General features: G+C 43.4%; 2 protein-coding genes and 1 long non-coding RNA gene across 5 annotated transcripts in view; 1 reads left to right on the top strand and 2 right to left on the bottom strand.

Moving 5' to 3' along the window:
- Nucleotides 1–2,417: 2,417 nt before the first annotated feature.
- On the bottom strand, nucleotides 2,418–9,861 carry LOC112068912 (zinc finger-containing ubiquitin peptidase 1-like). 3 transcript variants are annotated; one of them, XM_024136141.2, is made up of 10 exons: nucleotides 9,284–9,861; nucleotides 9,054–9,110; nucleotides 8,688–8,795; nucleotides 6,828–6,997; nucleotides 6,494–6,662; nucleotides 6,008–6,196; nucleotides 5,617–5,782; nucleotides 4,722–4,885; nucleotides 2,775–3,001; nucleotides 2,418–2,551 (listed from the first exon to the last, which is right to left on the bottom strand). In XM_024136141.2, exons 1-10 carry the CDS (start codon nucleotides 9,408–9,410, stop codon nucleotides 2,504–2,506), a joined length of 1,425 nt encoding a protein of 474 aa, XP_023991909.1. In that variant the 5' UTR covers nucleotides 9,411–9,861; the 3' UTR covers nucleotides 2,418–2,503. The 3 variants fall into 3 exon arrangements, 2 of the variants coding, with proteins under 2 accessions (XP_023991909.1, XP_023991910.1); XM_024136142.2 differs by having other exon boundaries at nucleotides 6,828–6,937; XR_011475237.1 differs by lacking the exon at nucleotides 2,418–2,551 and having other exon boundaries at nucleotides 2,914–3,001; nucleotides 3,659–4,885.
- A 119-nt stretch (nucleotides 9,862–9,980) lies between these two features.
- On the bottom strand, nucleotides 9,981–13,579 carry LOC139024005 (uncharacterized). Its single transcript, XR_011475238.1, has 3 exons — nucleotides 13,402–13,579; nucleotides 12,469–13,102; nucleotides 9,981–10,076 (listed from the first exon to the last, which is right to left on the bottom strand). It is a non-coding gene; the product is annotated as an uncharacterized lncRNA (long non-coding RNA).
- A 1,296-nt stretch (nucleotides 13,580–14,875) lies between these two features.
- LOC112068923 (importin subunit alpha-6) overlaps nucleotides 14,876–17,646 on the top strand; it is an 8,357-nt gene continuing 5,586 nt past the window's right edge. The window contains exons 1-7 of the mRNA XM_024136153.2: nucleotides 14,876–15,025; nucleotides 15,251–15,352; nucleotides 15,730–15,829; nucleotides 16,200–16,294; nucleotides 16,652–16,783; nucleotides 17,296–17,384; nucleotides 17,560–17,644. Of these exons, the coding sequence (XP_023991921.2) occupies nucleotides 14,876–15,025; nucleotides 15,251–15,352; nucleotides 15,730–15,829; nucleotides 16,200–16,294; nucleotides 16,652–16,783; nucleotides 17,296–17,384; nucleotides 17,560–17,644 (753 nt within the window). The remainder of the gene's footprint in view (nucleotides 15,026–15,250; nucleotides 15,353–15,729; nucleotides 15,830–16,199; nucleotides 16,295–16,651; nucleotides 16,784–17,295; nucleotides 17,385–17,559; nucleotides 17,645–17,646) is intronic.

The following is a 17,646-nucleotide window of genomic DNA, read 5'->3' as shown; positions in this document are numbered from 1 at the left end:
GTCCTTTTCACCAGCAACTTTGTTTTATATATCTGTCCTATTCTCACAGTAGTGATCGTGTTGCCAGGTGACTTTCCAGGAGGGTGTGAGTGAGAGTGTGTGTCATCTGTGTTTGTGAGAGAGTATATGTGTGTGTATCTGTTCCACTGAAGCCGCACGTACCCAGAGGGCCCTGGCCCCCAGATACTGTAAGAAGATAAAAGCTGCGGCTGCGGAATGTTCCTCCTCAATTGGAACAGGACAGAAGGATAAAGCGTGACTCAACACTAAATCATCAGTGGTCTCTATGTCTCCCCATGTAACCTGACTCATGTTTGAGAAAGGGGAGAACTACTTGGTCTTGTTTTCTGATTTGACAATACATGAGGAGAGGCTGGTCTATTCCTACTTCTAGTGAAAGACAGTGTGGGGCAAAGATTTACCAGGCGTCTCTCCATGGATGCACTCCGTTTATGATATATATATATATATTATACACACACACACACACTACCATTCAAAAGTTTGGGGTCACTTAGAAATGTCCTTGTTTTCCATGAAAACATACATGAAATTAGTTGCAAAATGAATAGGAAATATAGTCAAGATGTTGACAAGGTTATAAATAATGATTTTTAATTGAAAGTGTCCTTCAAACTTTGCTTTCGTCAAAGAATCCTCCATTTGCAGCAATCACAGCCCTGCAGACCTTTGGCATTCTAGTTGTCAAGTTGTTGAGGTAATCTGAAGAGATTTCACCTCATGCTTCCTGAAGCACCTTCCACAAGTTGCATTTTCTTGATGGGCACTTCTTCAGCTCAATAGGGTTGAGATCCGGTGACTGCTAGCCACTCCATTATAGACAGAATACCAGCTGACTGCTTCTTCCCTAAATAGTTCTTGCATAGTTTGGAGCTGTGCTTTGGGTCATTGTCCTGTTGTAGGAGGAAATTGGCTCCAATTAAGCGCCGTCGACAGGGTATGGCAATGGTGTCCACAGGGTATGGCAAAATGGAGTGATAGCCTTCCTTCTTCAAGATCCCTTTTACCCTGTACAAATCTCCCACTTTACCACCACCAAAGCACCCCCAGACCATCACATTGCCTACACCATGCTTGACAGACAAGCCCTCCTCCAGTATCTTTTAATTTTTTCTGCATCTCACGAATGTTCTTCCTTGTGATCTGAACACCTCAATCTTAAGAGTCGTCTGTCCATAACGCTTTTTTCCTCTGTCCAGTGTCTGTGTTCTTTTGCCCATCTTAATCTTTTCTTTTTATTGGCCAGTCTGAGATATGGCTTTTTCTTTGCAACTCTGCCTAGAAGGCCAGCATCCCGGAGTCACCTTTTAATGAAGCTGCCAGTTGAGGTGAGGTGGCTGTTTCTCAAACTAGACACTACTTGTCCTCTTGCTCAGTTGTGCACCGGGGCCTCCCACTCTTTCTATTCTGGTTAGAGACAGTTTGCGCTGTTTTGTGAAGGGAGTAGTACACAGCGTTGTACGAGATCTTCAGTTTCTTGGCAATTTCTCACATGGAATAGCCTTCATTTCTCAGAACAAGAATAGACTGACGAATTTCAGAAAAAAGTTATTTGTTTCTGGCCATTTTGAGCCTTTAAATCACAGGTGTCAAACTCATTCCACGGGGGGCCGAGTGTCTGCGGGTTTTCGCTCCTCCCTTGTACTTGATTGATGAATTAACATCACTAATTAGTTAGGAACTCCCCACACCTGGTTGTCTAGGGCTTTATTGAAAGGAAAAACCAAAAACCTGCAGACACTAGGCCCTCCGTGGAATGAGTTTGACACCCCTGCTTTAAATCGAACCCACAAATGCTGATGCTCCAGATACTCAACTAGTCTAAAGGCCAGTTTTACTGCTTCTTTAAATCAGCACAACAGTTTTCAGCTGTGCTAACATAATTGCAAAAGGGTTTTCTAATGATAAATTAGCCTTTTAAAATTATAAACTTGGATTAGCCAAGACAATGTGCCAGTGGAACACAGGAGTGATGGTTGCTGAAATGGGCCTCTGTACGCCTATGTAGATATTCCATTTTAAAAAATCAGCCAACTCCAGCTACAATAGTAATTTACAACATTAACAATGTCTACACTATATTTCTGATCAATTTGATGTTAATTTAATGAACAAAACCATTTCCCCCCCCCAAAAACAAGGACATTTCTAAGTGACCCCAAACTTTTGAATGGTAGTGTGTGTGATGTGTGTATATATATATATATATTTTTTTTAAACAGTTAATCCTTGTCATTTACCAGTAATCTATGTTTGGTTACAGTCATTTCTGGTAGTTCAATAAATATATGAATACATGTTTCATTCTCAGTGTGTCCTTACGCCTTCTACAAGGTCCCAATTCTACACACAGGAATATGTTGAGGATTTGAACAGAACAGAGAAAAAGGCAAATGTTAAAATACATAATTTATTTAAAACGTCCAAGAAAATTCAACATATGTTTTTGGCAGTTATACATTTGCAAAACTGCATTCCTGCATCAAGGGATCCTCTCGGCTCGCAGTGTTCTTGAGTTGAGAATGCGGGTCTGACAAACAAAAAACAAATCAATATAGAATAGTTGATTCCCAGTTCAGGGCACATCGTAGCAAAACACTTTACAAATGAAAGTCAAAACCTGTGTTCTTACTGGAGAATTTCAGGTACAACCTTCCTGCTTCACTTTGTTTCAAATGTTTTTAACCCTACGGAACACCATCCAGACGACCAAATACTGTACCTGTATGCAGTTAAGAGCCACTCAGACTCACCTGTTTCTCCACGGGGGAGAGCACGCCCTCTACAGCCACCACCTGGTACTGCCTATGTTTCAGGTTGCCAGGGAACTTCCTCATGCGGCAGACAGCTGTGCTAACAGTGGAGCCATCTTGGCTCAGCAGTTTCCTCACATCTCCAGGTGAACAGCCAGGGTCCAGGAGCAACAGGCACAGGCTGCCATTCTTCTTCTGTTCCACTCCTACTATAGAGCGGCTATGGCCTGAGGATGTCGATAGAAGACATGGAGGAAACACACTAAAGCCTTGTTCACACTGCAGGTCTTAATGCCCAAATCAGTTATGTTTTTCAAATCCATTTTGGACTACTGACTTTCAAAACAGCATGTTACAAGTGAGCAAATCAGATGTGTGTGTGTTCAGACAGCATTKATTTGCTGACATGGCTACGCTAGTTGTCATAGTAACTACGGGTGTGTGCACAGTGGTGTAGGCTGATTGATTGGTGGTGGTGCTCATGCTTCCTATCACTCAGAAGTTATGTAGCAAGCTAAGGTGACAACAATGCCTGCCATGGATGTTTCCCCAGTTGCTTTGCATGTTCAAAATCATAATGTAAGAATACTTAAAGCCTCAAAAGGATAAGATGATCCAACTTTCAAATGGAATCTTTTGGCTAGCCACAGCAGTCAACTAGCTAGCTAGGTAGCAGTTTAGCTTTCTAGAACATTCACTCATTTGTTTGTAAACAATTAACAAGCAAGTTACTACCAGATGTTCTTGTCAAACTGTCAACGGAGTAGCTAGCAAGCAACAAGACATGCCAAATAAGTCTACTAGGGCAAATAAATCTGATTTGACCGTTCACACAAGTCACATGGCCGGGATTCAGATTTGTATCTGACTTTAAAAACACCTACGGTTTGAAGTGTGGCTTGAAATATCTAATTCTATGTACTTTTTGGCTTTTCAGAATGCAGAAAAAAGAACAGAATCGAATCAGAGATCCAAATAAATAGGATTTGAGTCACTTCAAACTGCCAATGTGAACACGGCTTTAGAGATAACGTAGACGTCAGATGTACACACAGATGAAACAAACAAATCTCCCTCAAACACACTAGTACTGAGCGATTAACCACCATTTAAGTTATTTTTCAGTTTTTAATCAATAATGGATTGATTTAATCACTAATTGACCGACAGATTCAATTATTTTAATTCCATTTCATTCGTTTTTGTTCTATGAGCTCGATGTGCAGTTTCTCTAGAGATAAATCAGATCAAGCCCAAACTGTGCGATGTAGTAGTGAGTTGAAGTTTCCAACAGGCCATTTTTCGACATATTTTAGTGCAGAAAACGTGGTAATTAACTACAATGACTATAATCCATTGCACACCCGCCTACTTGTCCGGTCTGTGTGGAGCACGCGTGATCGAGCGAGATAGCAGTTGCTTCGAGAGGTATCTCTACCTGAAAATACATGATCTAAGTGATTGATAGTTGGTATTCAGCAGTCATAAAAGTATGCTTTATTTACTTTGAAGAACAACTAAAATAGTGATTTTGTCAGACAGCAGCTCTATAGAGATGATGACTTGGAATGAAATATAGTCATCAAATAAATCAAATGTAATATACACAACTCAAATATTTTATTCAAGTAAATGTGAAAAAGTGATAAGCAGTAATGGGCAGTCACTACCATCATGGGACTTTTGTTTTATTATGTGTTGTTACAGCATTCAACCCACAAAATGTATAGTGCATTTAATGTAAAAAATTATAATATCGAAACCCGTTATTATTTTTGAATGATCGAACCAAAACACAACCGACCTCAAAAAGCACTAATCGCTCAGCACTAAACGACACACAAGAAAACATAAAATAGACACACGCCATAAACAAATTCTACATTGGATATCAGTAAACCATCATCAGCTAATCCATCCAATCCACTAAACCCATGTTAAGACTACCTTGGTGCTGGAGSTAGAGGGGCGGCTGTGTGGTCTGCACCACCCGGGGCGGTAGTCTGGCGCCTCTGGTGGCAGTCTGAGAGAAGTACTGCTTCACCCAGTCAAAGAGGCGGGGGTGGGTGTCCCCTGGGCCCGTGGCCTGGTGGAAGTCTAGAACACGGGCACTGTGGGGACACAGGTTAGAGGTAACTGACTGAGAACAGACTCCATTTTCCACCATGTACATTCTATAGTGACTCTGTGTGTATACACTGAGTATACCAAACCCATAAGGAAACCCTAATATTGAGCCCCCCCCCCCTCGTTTTTGCCCTCAGAACAGCTTCAATTCGTCAGGGCATGGACTCTACAAGGTTTCAAAAGCATCCCACAGGGATGTTGGCACATGTTGACTCCAATGCTTCCCACAGTTGTGTCAAGTCGGCTGAATGTCTGGGTAGTGGGCCATTCTTGATACACACAGGAAACTGTTGAGCAAGAAAAACCCAGCAGCGTTGCAGTTCTTGGCACACACCGGTGCGCCTGGCACCTACTACCATACCCCGTTCAAAGTCACTTAAATATTTTCTCTTGCAGATTCACACTGAATGGCACACATACACAATCCATGTCAATTGTCTCAAGGCTTGAAAATCCTTCTTTAACCTGTCTCCTCCCCTTCATCTACACTGATTAAAGTGGATTTAACACGTGACATCAATAAGGGATCATAGCTTTCACCTGGATTCACCTGGTCAGTCCATGTCAAGGAAAGAGTAGGTGTTCTTCAATTTTGTATACTTGGTGTGAGAGTCCATTCAGGTGTCTAATTCAAATATAGCTGGCTACACAAATGTGTTATGTTCTAATGCGTGTAGTATGTTAACATTCTGTGTGTGACTCTCTGGGCTCTAACCTGACTCTGAGGGAGGTGCAGAGAGCGTAGATCTCTGTAGCTCCTATCCAGGCCCGTGTGCCCTGTAGTCGCTGGTTAAAGTGGGTGGCGCCCTGTGGGTCTAACCCCTCCCGCCACGCCCCCTCTATCAACACCTGCACCCGGGGGATGCTGGGTACTGACCCCTCTGGGAGAGGAGGGAGAGAGAGAGGGGAGGGGGGCAAGGAAAAGATGCCATGATAGAAGATTTAAGAGAGAAAGTTAGTTTAGGAGATTACATGGTGAAACGGCTTTTTGAGAGGGCTGCATTCAACCGTTTCATTAAGCGATCCAGACAGCTACTGGATTTGAGAGAATGGTAAACAATTGTAGAATGTGATGTTTTGATATATGTCTTTCTGTCTGTGTGCACCTGAGAGACTGGTACTGTAGGGCGCCATTCTTTGCAGAGAAGACAGGAGCATCTGGAAGTTTCTGTAGCCACATCCCCAGCCCTTATCCCCCTCTGATGAGCAGTAGTGGTCTGTGTCAGCACTCAGCCACACGTGGACACAGTCTCTGGCCTCCCTCTGATAGTAAACATACAGAGCACCCAGCACACCTGCCAAAATGAGAGGAATACAATAAGCAAAGAGAATGACAAAGACAGAGAAAAAGAGAGAGCGCTAAGGTGGAGCTGGCATTTAGTTTTTTATCAATTGAAGGAAGACAGTTATTAATGACATACATACCTTGTAGGCTAAATAAAATGTAGGCAAACCATTGAGAGATGTAGGTGGTGGATAGACAGCCGTATAAACATAACATGTGATCTAAACAACTCAGTTTGAGAACATAGTAAATAATGAGGGAGCTATGTTAGTCAAGATCCAGATAAGAAATTGAATCTCACACACACCCTGCGTTCTGGTCCTGCCATTGTCGACCCTTGAGGTCAGAGCCTCCATCATCTCATCTCTCTTGTTGTGGAAGTCAGCAGGCACCATGACACTTCGAGACACGGCTTTCTCCGTGGTCCTCTCCATCTGTTTGCGGTAGCCCCCCCTCCCGTCCACACCAAACTGCCTCTAAACACACGTATACTGTAAATCTTGTTGACGTGCAGAAACAGAAATAAACCAAACACTTCCTACATAAGCCATGTGACAAAGCACAGGCGCGTCATATGGTGCATCATGCAGCAAGGTCAAATCCACTACTCCAGGGTTATTATGGTTGTGCTTTATAAGAACCTGCAGCTTCTTGAACTCCTCTGCCTCCTGCTTCGCCTCCTGTTCCTTCCTCCTCTGCTTTTCCTCCTCCTGCAGCCGTCTGGCCAGCCTCAGGTCTGAGCCAGGGCTCACTGCAACACACACAGCGTCAGTCACAATTCCCTCTCTCGAATACACCATGGGAATCAACCCTGTACACACAAAACTGTTGTGAGGACAGCTGCATGTGAGCTCAGCGGTATGAACTGGCAGGTTGTAGAAGTTCAAACTTTATAGTCCTCAGAGGGAAATTCATAGTTCAAAATCGATCAAAGGACAAATTACACATTATATTGCAACTTCAGGAGTTGACTGGCAATAGAGTGCATGTGCAAATCAAATATGGGGTACTACACCATTCTCTCTCTCTCCTGAGACCCTGTTTATGGTAAAATAACAGTCATAACGTTGTTATAACATGGCTACATCTAAGCAGGAAATAAAACGTGTTGGAAGCATAAGTGGGAACTAAATAGATTTCTCATTAACCCTTTACACTCGTACCCATATTCAGGTAGAACATAGCAGATTTGGGCACTAATAAATGCGTAAATTGGAACGTACTGGCTGTACAGTACATGCTATACATGACGTCAGAGCTCTGGCTCTGCGCTTCACAGCACTGTATGGTTTTGCCTGACAGCAGTTCTGAACTTGAGCATCTCGCCCTACAAGAAGTTATGCCCATATCTCCCGCTAATTGGGCAACTTTTGCAAATGTTTTGTTGTCTGAGTGAGGGAAATGCTGTAAATTAAAAAGGACTCCATGCATTTTGAAAGATCAGACGTTGAGAATTATAATAAATCTCGCTTTGATGTCATACAAACAAGCCAAACACCTGTGTGTCCAAATGTGCACTTCCATATCATAAAACTTGTGTCATATACAGTGTCACCATTTATGATCACTATGTTTGATGTAAAAGATGACTTGGCATAATATCCTGTGTTGTTCTGAACAGAATGAGCCCATGTTTGTTAATTGTGAAGATAATTTGCAGAGGCACACGCACCTGAATGCACTCATGACTCATTTCTATGCTCACCAAAATGATGATCTGGTTCTCTGAATTGCATTGTGAAAGCCTATCACTGTAATATTGTATTTTATGACTTAGCTAGTTATGTTGGCAATATAACAGGCTTTGAAATGATGCCCATCTGACCCAGATTGCGATTTATAATGGACAATTTTGGGAATGTGTAAACAACAACATTGTGTGATGGCGGGGACGCAGGGCTGTGTTCCAAACAAAACAACTACAAGTGTGCTTGCTCTAGTTCCTCAACAGCACAGCTAGGAGAGATCAAAAAAGCAACTTATAGTTTAAGACTTTTCTTTGAGTCAAAAGTTCATTGAAATTACTTAGGAACTTAGCACACTTTGGAGAGGACTGTGGCCACTAGGAGACACCAGTTAGTCCTCTCACTCAAACGCGTATTTATTTTGTCTTATGTTGCACCTATGCCCACATTTTCCAGGAATATTCTTATCATGTTACTGAATGTATCCAGAGTATTTTCAGATTTTGTTATCAACAAATGCAGAAAAAAGTACAGTAAATGTAAAATGCACATACAAACAACAGTGTAATGTTTGGATTCAGTCTTGGGTCAGGTGAACTGTTGTGTCCTCACCTTTGGCAATTATGGGGAAATTATTAGACTAAACTCTTCCCCTTCAATTGCTACCAGGGTTTTTCATCTGCTTTTCATATTTCTTCCGTAAGATACACTTCGAATTTAGCCCTATCCCGTTAGGACAATTCCCACAAGTGTAAACACAAAATCCCAATGAAACCTGTGTTCCCATCACATTTGATTGTTTAAATCAAGCCATACCTGCACTATTGGCTGTACCATAGTCAAGATGCAGCTCCACATGTTCCTGTAGGGAGTAGCAGTCTCCACACACCACAGAACACAGGGGACACACATAGCTCTTCCCACCTGAGAACGAGGTCAGGGACACACACAGTGGTTAAAAGGGATATCGATGGGGCATTTTTATTTAAATCATTATTCATCCAAGTTATTCTTGTTGAGATAAAACCTCTCTTGCAAGTTCATTTTGCTTTTTGGGGGAATATTAGACCTTAATCAGTAAGACATGGGCAGAGAGAGAGCCTCAACCTCTGTCATAGGCAGGCTTCTTCCTTTGTTTGGTTGAATTATATTTGTTCCTATGATGAAAGGAATGAGACGAACCTGAGCTGTTGCTGGATGATGCTGCCTCGGTTGAAGATGTGGCCCCCAGGACAGCCTCTGAAAAGTCAGATACAGATTATGTCAGAGTCAGAGACTTAACACAATGGATTGGGCCTCATGTTCTGTCTGTGCTGAACTGTGTAGACTCAGACTGTCATGAGTTTGTACAGTCACAGTGTGTTCTGTGCTGAACTGTGTGGTCTATATGTTCTGAACTGTAGATCCTGTACCTTCAGCTGGGCTCTCTTCTAGCAAGTGCAATTCAACATGTTCCTGTAGGATGAAGGCGTCGGTGCAGACCAGAGCACACATAGGACAGGAAAACCGCTTCTCTACGACAACAGAAACACAGTACATAACAATGAGACAAAGGATGACGACAAGACTAATTCAATCCATAGCGAGGAGTTTTTCAACCCACTCCACACATCACTTGAATGCCACACAGGCGCAGCTTTGGTAGCAGGTTCATCCTGCCCAGAAGCTCCACAGAGCAGTTCAGAAGGCCATTTTTACCCACAGCCATGAGGCTTTTTAACGAGTGTAAATGACTCATTTATGGTGCCTTCTTTATAGAAATGTTATTGCTTGTTTCCCAGCAGAAGGATAGACAACAGTATTAATCTTAAACTTGTCTCCATCGTTTATGGCTATTAACATGCAGGTGCCTTGATGCTGAGTGAAAACTATTTCCCAAGTTGGGATCAATAAAGTACTACTCTACTCAAACCAACAGATATCAGTCAGTACAACCAAAGATTATGGATATACTGACAAGATACATGTCTCCCCGCCCTAACGGTGGGAGTTGTTGTCCANGTGCTGAACTGTGTAGACTCAGACTGTCATGAGTTTGTACAGTCACAGTGTGTTCTGTGCTGAACTGTGTGGTCTATATGTTCTGAACTGTAGATCCTGTACCTTCAGCTGGGCTCTCTTCTAGCAAGTGCAATTCAACATGTTCCTGTAGGATGAAGGCGTCGGTGCAGACCAGAGCACACATAGGACAGGAAAACCGCTTCTCTACGACAACAGAAACACAGTACATAACAATGAGACAAAGGATGACGACAAGACTAATTCAATCCATAGCGAGGAGTTTTTCAACCCACTCCACACATCACTTGAATGCCACACAGGCGCAGCTTTGGTAGCAGGTTCATCCTGCCCAGAAGCTCCACAGAGCAGTTCAGAAGGCCATTTTTACCCACAGCCATGAGGCTTTTTAACGAGTGTAAATGACTCATTTATGGTGCCTTCTTTATAGAAATGTTATTGCTTGTTTCCCAGCAGAAGGATAGACAACAGTATTAATCTTAAACTTGTCTCCATCGTTTATGGCTATTAACATGCAGGTGCCTTGATGCTGAGTGAAAACTATTTCCCAAGTTGGGATCAATAAAGTACTACTCTACTCAAACCAACAGATATCAGTCAGTACAACCAAAGATTATGGATATACTGACAAGATACATGTCTCCCCGCCCTAACGGTGGGAGTTGTTGTCCACAAAGCGGCAATGCAGACTGACTAGCTCCTGCCTATCTTTGCTTTGGATTGGTGGATTATTGTAATCCTTTTTTGAATATTCGATGAGGGTTGTGACGTTAACCGCGTGTATTCAATGGAGAGAGATGCTGCTAGCCTCATCCCAAGAATATGCATAGCCATCTCCAAGATAGTGTTTTTTCTCAAGTGACAACGATGTCATGTGTCCTACTTATATCAGTACACTCATAACTTAAGCATTACAAAACTTCTATTATAAATAAACCTCATGTAGCAAATAAGCCATTCATTTTATTGTTGGCTAAATTCAACACTCTCTTGCTTTGTGGGCGAAACAACAAAAAACAACACCTGATGGAGGGAGACAGATTTTCTGATGAGTTGGGCCTCTCTCTTCCGCTTCAGTACAACAAACCAACTAGGCCTAATATTAGTCAGTACAAAAAACTAACTGATGAGGTTTACAAAATAGTGATGCAATTGACAACTGATTAAAGTGAGGCAGAGCCCGCGAGTGCCAGACAGCATGGACTGTTAATGGAATGCATTGACAGTTCATCAATAGGCAATCAACCCAACTAATAGTCAGTATGACAAACCAAATCATATCAGTCAAAATACAAAAAAACAAGTAATACCAGACAGTACGACAAACTAACTAATTAGTCAGTACGACAAATTATATCAGTCCGTACAAACAACCAACTAACAACAGTCCGTACGACAAACCATATCTGTCAGAATAAACAACCAACTAACGTCAGTCAGTCAGTGCGGCAAAACCAACTAACGTCAGTGCGGCAAAAACCAACTAACGTCAGTCAGTCAGTGCGGCAAAAACCAACTGACGGCAGTCAGTCAGTGCGGCAAAAAACAACTAACGTCAGTCAGTCAGTGCGGCAAAAAACAACTAACGTCAGTCAGTCAGTGCGGCAAAAACCAACTAACGTCAGTCAGTCAGTGCGGCAAAAACCAACTGACGCGAGTGCGCAGCCAAAACCAAACTACTCAGTCAGTCAGGCGCAAAAACCAACTAACGTCAGTGCGCAGAAAACCACACTAACTCAGTCAGTCAGTGCGCGCAAAAGCCAACTAACGTTCAGATCCGGCAAAAACCAAACAACGTCAGTTCATCAGTGCCGGCAAAACCAACTACCGTCAGTCAGTCAGTCAGTGCGGCAAAACCAAACTAACGCAGTGCGGCAAAACCACAACTAAGTCAGTGCGCAAAACCAGACTAACGTCAAGTCGCAAAAACCAACTACCCGTCATCGGCAAAAACCAACTACCGTCAGTCAGTCAGTGCGGCAAAAACCAACTACCGTCAGTCAGTCCAGTGCGGCAAAAACCAACTAACGTCAGTGCGGCAAAACCAACTAAACGTCAGGCGCAAAAACCAACTACCTCAGTCAGTCAGTGCGGCAAAAACCAACTACCTCAGTAAACAGTGCAGTCAGTGCGGCAAAACCAAACTACCGTGGAAACAACACTCGTGCGCCAAGAGGCACAATACTAGCACACGCAAACAAACCCAGTTAGCAGATTCGCCAACACTACCGCGTGCGGCAAAACAACTACCGTCAGTCAGTCAGGGCAAAACCAGACTACCGTCGTGCCAGTCAGTGCGGCAAAACCAACTACCGTCAGTCAGTCAGTCAGTGCGGCAAAAACCAACTACCGTCAGTGCGGCAAAACCAACTACCGTCAGTCAGTCAGTGCGGCAAAACCAACTACCGTCAGTCAGTCAGTGCGGCAAAACCAACTAACATCAGTCAGTCAGTGCGACAAAACCAACTAACATCAGTCAGTGCGACAAAACCAACTAATGTCAGTCAGTACGACAAACCAGTAAAGATGTAACAACATGTTGAATAAACAAACACATTTCAGACACTCTAAAATAAACCTTGAAGTGGGGAGGAGAAACGCTTCTGTTTGACTTTGGTGTGCTCTGCGGATCCCACTCCCACAGACTCCTCAGCATTACAGTGTCTGCTACTAGGCCTACTGGAGTCCTGAGCTGATCTCAGAAAGCCTGTAGACACTGAAGAGGTGGGTTCAACAATGGCCACTGCTCGCCCTCCACCGGACTCCCCCCCAGCTTCAGTAATTTGCTCCTTAGACTCCAGTGTGCTATTGGATGTCCTGGGTGAGACCCCTCCTCCAATGGTGTCAAACATGTTCCCATTGGCTACTCCTCCTTCAGAACCCTCAGACCTAGACAAACCAATGGCTTGTTTGTAGTGATTGTCCACTATGGTGGTAGTGGGAGTAGGACTTGAGCTGGGCCTGACAAGACTGTGAACACCTCTACCCTCTGCTCCTCCTCCATCATGGTCCTGTTTCTCTTTGTGTGTGGTATTGATGTGGAAGCGGAGTTCGTCGTAGGCGACTCCGGACCAGGAACAGAGGGGGCAGACCATGTCATTCTCCGGGTGGCTCAGGAGGAGATGGGTCTTCATGTCCTCCTCCAACACCAATTCCTCACCACAGAACTCACACGTCAGCGTGGCCAATTGTTTCTGGTGCTCAGCTGGACACTGAAATGAAGATAAATTATGATAACATTAATTGTCAGTAAATAAATAGGAATTAACAGGAAGGATGTCAATCCAATGTACACCAAATGTACCCAATAACGAAACAACGCAATTCCCACCTTTGTCAGCCAAGACGCAACAACGGAAATCCCATCTTTGTCAGCCAAGATAGCTAGCCAAATTCTAACTCAGCTAGCATAGTTCATTCAGAATTTGTTTAGTCAACATGTCAGGCTATGGGCTAAAACGTGACTTCAAAACACAGAGATTGTTAGCTAGCTAACCATCATGTTACTCACCGATTTCAAGAATATGGACGATGTGCCGTACTAATGCTTGACTTACGTGACTACTTTCAAAATAAATGTGTTTCTGTTTCACTTTTCATTCATATGCCAGTTTAGCAATGCTAACTAACAACTTCACCTTACTGGCCCAGTTGGCTACTCCTCCTTCAATTTGAGCTGATGGATTTGACGTCACTGGTTGTTGATCCAAGGAGGGTTACTGGGAAATTTTCAGCGATACAAGACGCCATATTGCTCTCAGCTGGACTCGGGAGTTTGCGTGAAGGAAATAATAATACCTAGCTACACCTAGGCGTTTCTGACATTATTCATCTTAAATGGGTAAGTGCAATACAATCGTCACAACTTTTTTATTGTCGTTTTCTTTTTTTGTCACGTATTATCTGATAACTTGGCATGACGATGGTTGCTAAACAAGAGGGGACAGGAGAGGGGTGTGAAGGAGCTAGTTAGCTAGCTAACGATGTAGGGAGCTATCTAGTTTGCTAACGCTAGCTGTGTTATTAGCAAGCTCAATCTTAAAAAGCTGTGATTTGGGTCTAATGGCAGTTTTAGCTACCAATGCCTATTATAATTGGTTTTACAGTTGATTTTAAGTATTTTTTTTGCTAACGAAACGAATACGGTAGAAGGTTTTTGAACACCATGTAATTTAATTAACACGAATAATGTATTAGCTAGGTAGCCAGCATGCTACATGCTAGTTGCTGTGTGCTAGGCCAGTGGCTCCCAACCTTTTTTGGTTACTGTTCCACCAACTGAATTTTGCTCTGCCCGGAGTACCCCTGAAGTACCCCATGTGTATTTTACCAGTAAGCCTAAGGTCTCGTGAGTCTTCTCAAGTACCCCCTGTGGATAGGCCAGGTACCCCTCCCCAGGCCAGGCGTCCTACTAGGTAGTACCGCTGGTTTGGAACCACTGTACTAGGCCGTACTATACTACTAGCTAGAGAGGAACCCGGTTTCTTGCGATTGGAGATATCCAGCCTGGAAGACCACTGATTCCCCCAGAAAATACAACAAACAATGTCAATGTGACGCTGTCAGCAAGACCGTGGTTAATGTTAGCTAACATTCATTAGCTAGCTAGCTAGCTGATGCGCTTGTCATCTTTATCTAGCGAGCCAGGAATGGCATTCTTTGACTCACTAGCTAACACAAAGATTACAGCTGATGACAGCGAGGGAGAAACATTTGGTATTGTTACTTTGATCACCAGTCTTCTTCATCAGCTATCAAACTGTCACCCCAACTGCTGTTTTCGTTTGAGGATGCACATGGCAGGGTTTGTGTTCAAATCCCCTTTTGGCCAACATCCAAATTCACATCGAGAGTGATTTAATTTATTTGATTTTCCATTCGCGCCTATGTTAACATCAACATTAGCTAGCTAGTCAGTTAAGTTTGGCTGGTTGTGGCTGCTGTGAATTCACAAGTTTGTATATTTGATCGTTCAGTATAACGTTATGTTTATCCTTATTTCCCCAGACGAGATGGCAAGCCCAGGGAATGACCGAATGAAGAGTTACAAGAACAAAGCGCTGAACCCACAGGAGATGCGCCGGAGGAGAGAGGAGGAGGGGATCCAACTCCGCAAACAGAAGAGAGAAGAGCAGGTAGGGTGCTTCTAGTTCTTACGCCTGGACCACTGAATCAGCTACTCTCCATTCTGTGGAGACAACCCTAATCTCATCCAATTTGACCATGTAAATGCCTTTTGAATGGTAAATCTTCTCCAGATATGAGTCATTTTTTTATTGACCTGTTATAGTTGTCTTTGGTTTGTTTGTGTTGTAGTGAGTCAGTGTCCTACTAACACTTACCTCTCTCTCTTCCCCCAGCTGTTCAAGAGGAGGAATGTGTGTGTGCCCTTGGGCGATGAGTCTATGTTAGAATGCCCTATCCAGGACCCCGACATCAGCTCCACTGCACCAGTCTCAGGTGTAAGTGACCATTACTCCAATTGTCCCATTGTCTTGCTCTCATGGGCTACACTCTGCACTGAAGGACTAGTTACCTGTTGAAAGACAATGCCATTACTCCATAAAATAAGTACATATAATTTTGGGGGAAACAGAAGATTCTGAAACCCATGGTTAGTTAAGTCTTTGCTCTCCAGTATCCAAAAAAGACAAGAGGTTTTGGTTTTCGAATCAATCTGTGATTAAAACTAGATGAAGGTCATTAGACCTAAGTGCACTTTATGTGATAAACTGTACAGGTGTAGCACTACATCGCTTGCTCTGCATTATGTGTGTATAGTGTCAGAGTACATGGTTTTGTATGTCATTCACGTCTTTATGTATGTTGACTTGTGTAGGAAGGTGTCATAACTCCAGAGATGATCCAGATGATCTTCTCTGAGGATCCAGACCAGCAGCTGATCGCCACACAGAAATTCAGGAAGTTACTCTCCAAAGGTCTGTGTGAATCATGCAATTCATAACACCCCAATACAGGGCTCATGCCACCTGTATTATTTAGGATATGTCTCCATTGGGACCCAATTCCCTATTTAGTGCACTACTTTTGACCAGGACCCACTATATAGGGAATAGGGTTCCGTTTGGGACGGGACATAGTTTGGTCTTTGTATAGTATGTTTCCTCAACAACAAAGATGGATTTTTCGTGCCAAATGTCTGCAAGTAATGCCTTTGTTGGACCTGATGCTATTCCTTTAACACCGTATTGGAATGTGTCAGCATCACACGTTTTCAGCCATGAACCACGATGTTTTTAAGCTAGTAGTGTGATGTCATTGTCATGCTCTCTTCTCTCTCCTCATCAGAGCCCAACCCTCCCATCGATGAGGTCATTCTCACCCCAGGGGTCGTCAATAAGTTTGTGGAGTTTCTCAAGAGGAGTGAGAACTGCACTCTTCAGGTTGGTCAGGTGGCTGGGTCTCTGTCTGTGTGTTAGTTGGATGTGCTGGGAATTCTTGGTTTGGTCTGTTAGAAATTGTAAAATGTATTCACTACACAAAATTACACTAACAGAAAGCTGTTGGAATATAGGAAATTAAGTCAGATTCTGTAATATTATATCACATCCTGTTGGCATTAGTCAGTCTGCATGACATCTGCATTGTATTTCTCCCTGTCAAAAGACATAGCTAGTGAACTTTCCTTTTCCTCTTTATGACACTCAGTCAATCATAACTCTTCACCCTGTGTATCTGTCTATGAGGGCTTGTACTATGCTCCCCATGTGACCATGGTGTGAAATGTGTGTGTGACACAGTTTGAGGCAGCCTGGGCCCTGACCAACATTGCCTCTGGGACCTTCCTGCACACCAAGGTGGTTATCGAGACGGGAGCCGTGCCCATCTTCATCGAGCTGCTCAACTCGGACTACGAGGACGTCCAGGAGCAGGTGACTGAACAGCCTGGGTGGGGGGGGCAAGGCTGAAGCCCTGGGGAAGAGTTGTAGCATGATGGGACACTAACACATGGGTTACAGGGATGTCTAGCAGGAATGGGAATAAGATTTCATGGGATTTGTCCTGCCAAGAAGATCCTATCTGAATAGTAAACCAGCTATTTTTGCATTCCCTAAATATAAACGCTATGACTGCATTCTGATTCTCTACCCTTCTCCCTGAAGTGTTCTCTTATTCACTCTCCTTCCATGGGTTTTAACATAGCCAAATACTAAGCAATCCCAGCCCGATATGGTCCTAGCTGTGTGGTTATATAGCTGTAGCAGTATATGGTATGGCCCTCCAAGCCCAGCTCTATATGGTGCTGATGTTTGTGTGGAAATATAGCCTAGCTGCAGCACTGTATAATATGGCTCCTAGCTGCATGCAATATAGCTGCAATGTTACGGAATGGCAATATGCATGGCTGCTGGTTTAGAGGTGACGAGTGATTGGTGTATTTCAGGCCGTGTGGGCCCTGGGGAACATCGCCGGGGACAACGCAGAGTGCAGAGACTACGTTCTCAACTGTGGCATCCTGCCCTCCCTACAACAGTACGTGTGTGTGCGAGCTTGGTTTTATCAGTCTGTAGGCCCTGTCGTTTTAACAAGGAGAAGTAGAGTTTCATACCATTACCTAATACATTGTATAATCAGATTAGTCAAGTTTAACAGTTTAATTGCGGTCAGAGAAACAAGATGTACTAAAAACTGTTCTCTACCCCCGCAGGCTGCTGGCTAAATCCAACCGTCTCACCACAACTAGGAATGCTGTATGGGCTCTGTCTAACCTGTGTAGAGGGAAGAACCCCCCTCC

This window comes from Salvelinus sp. IW2-2015, unplaced genomic scaffold, assembly GCF_002910315.2.
Source record: "Salvelinus sp. IW2-2015 unplaced genomic scaffold, ASM291031v2 Un_scaffold789, whole genome shotgun sequence".
NCBI classification, from domain to species: Eukaryota; Metazoa; Chordata; class Actinopteri; order Salmoniformes; family Salmonidae; genus Salvelinus; species Salvelinus sp. IW2-2015.
Note: the sequence above shows the minus strand (reverse complement) of the source record. Positions and strands in the feature narration are given on the sequence as shown.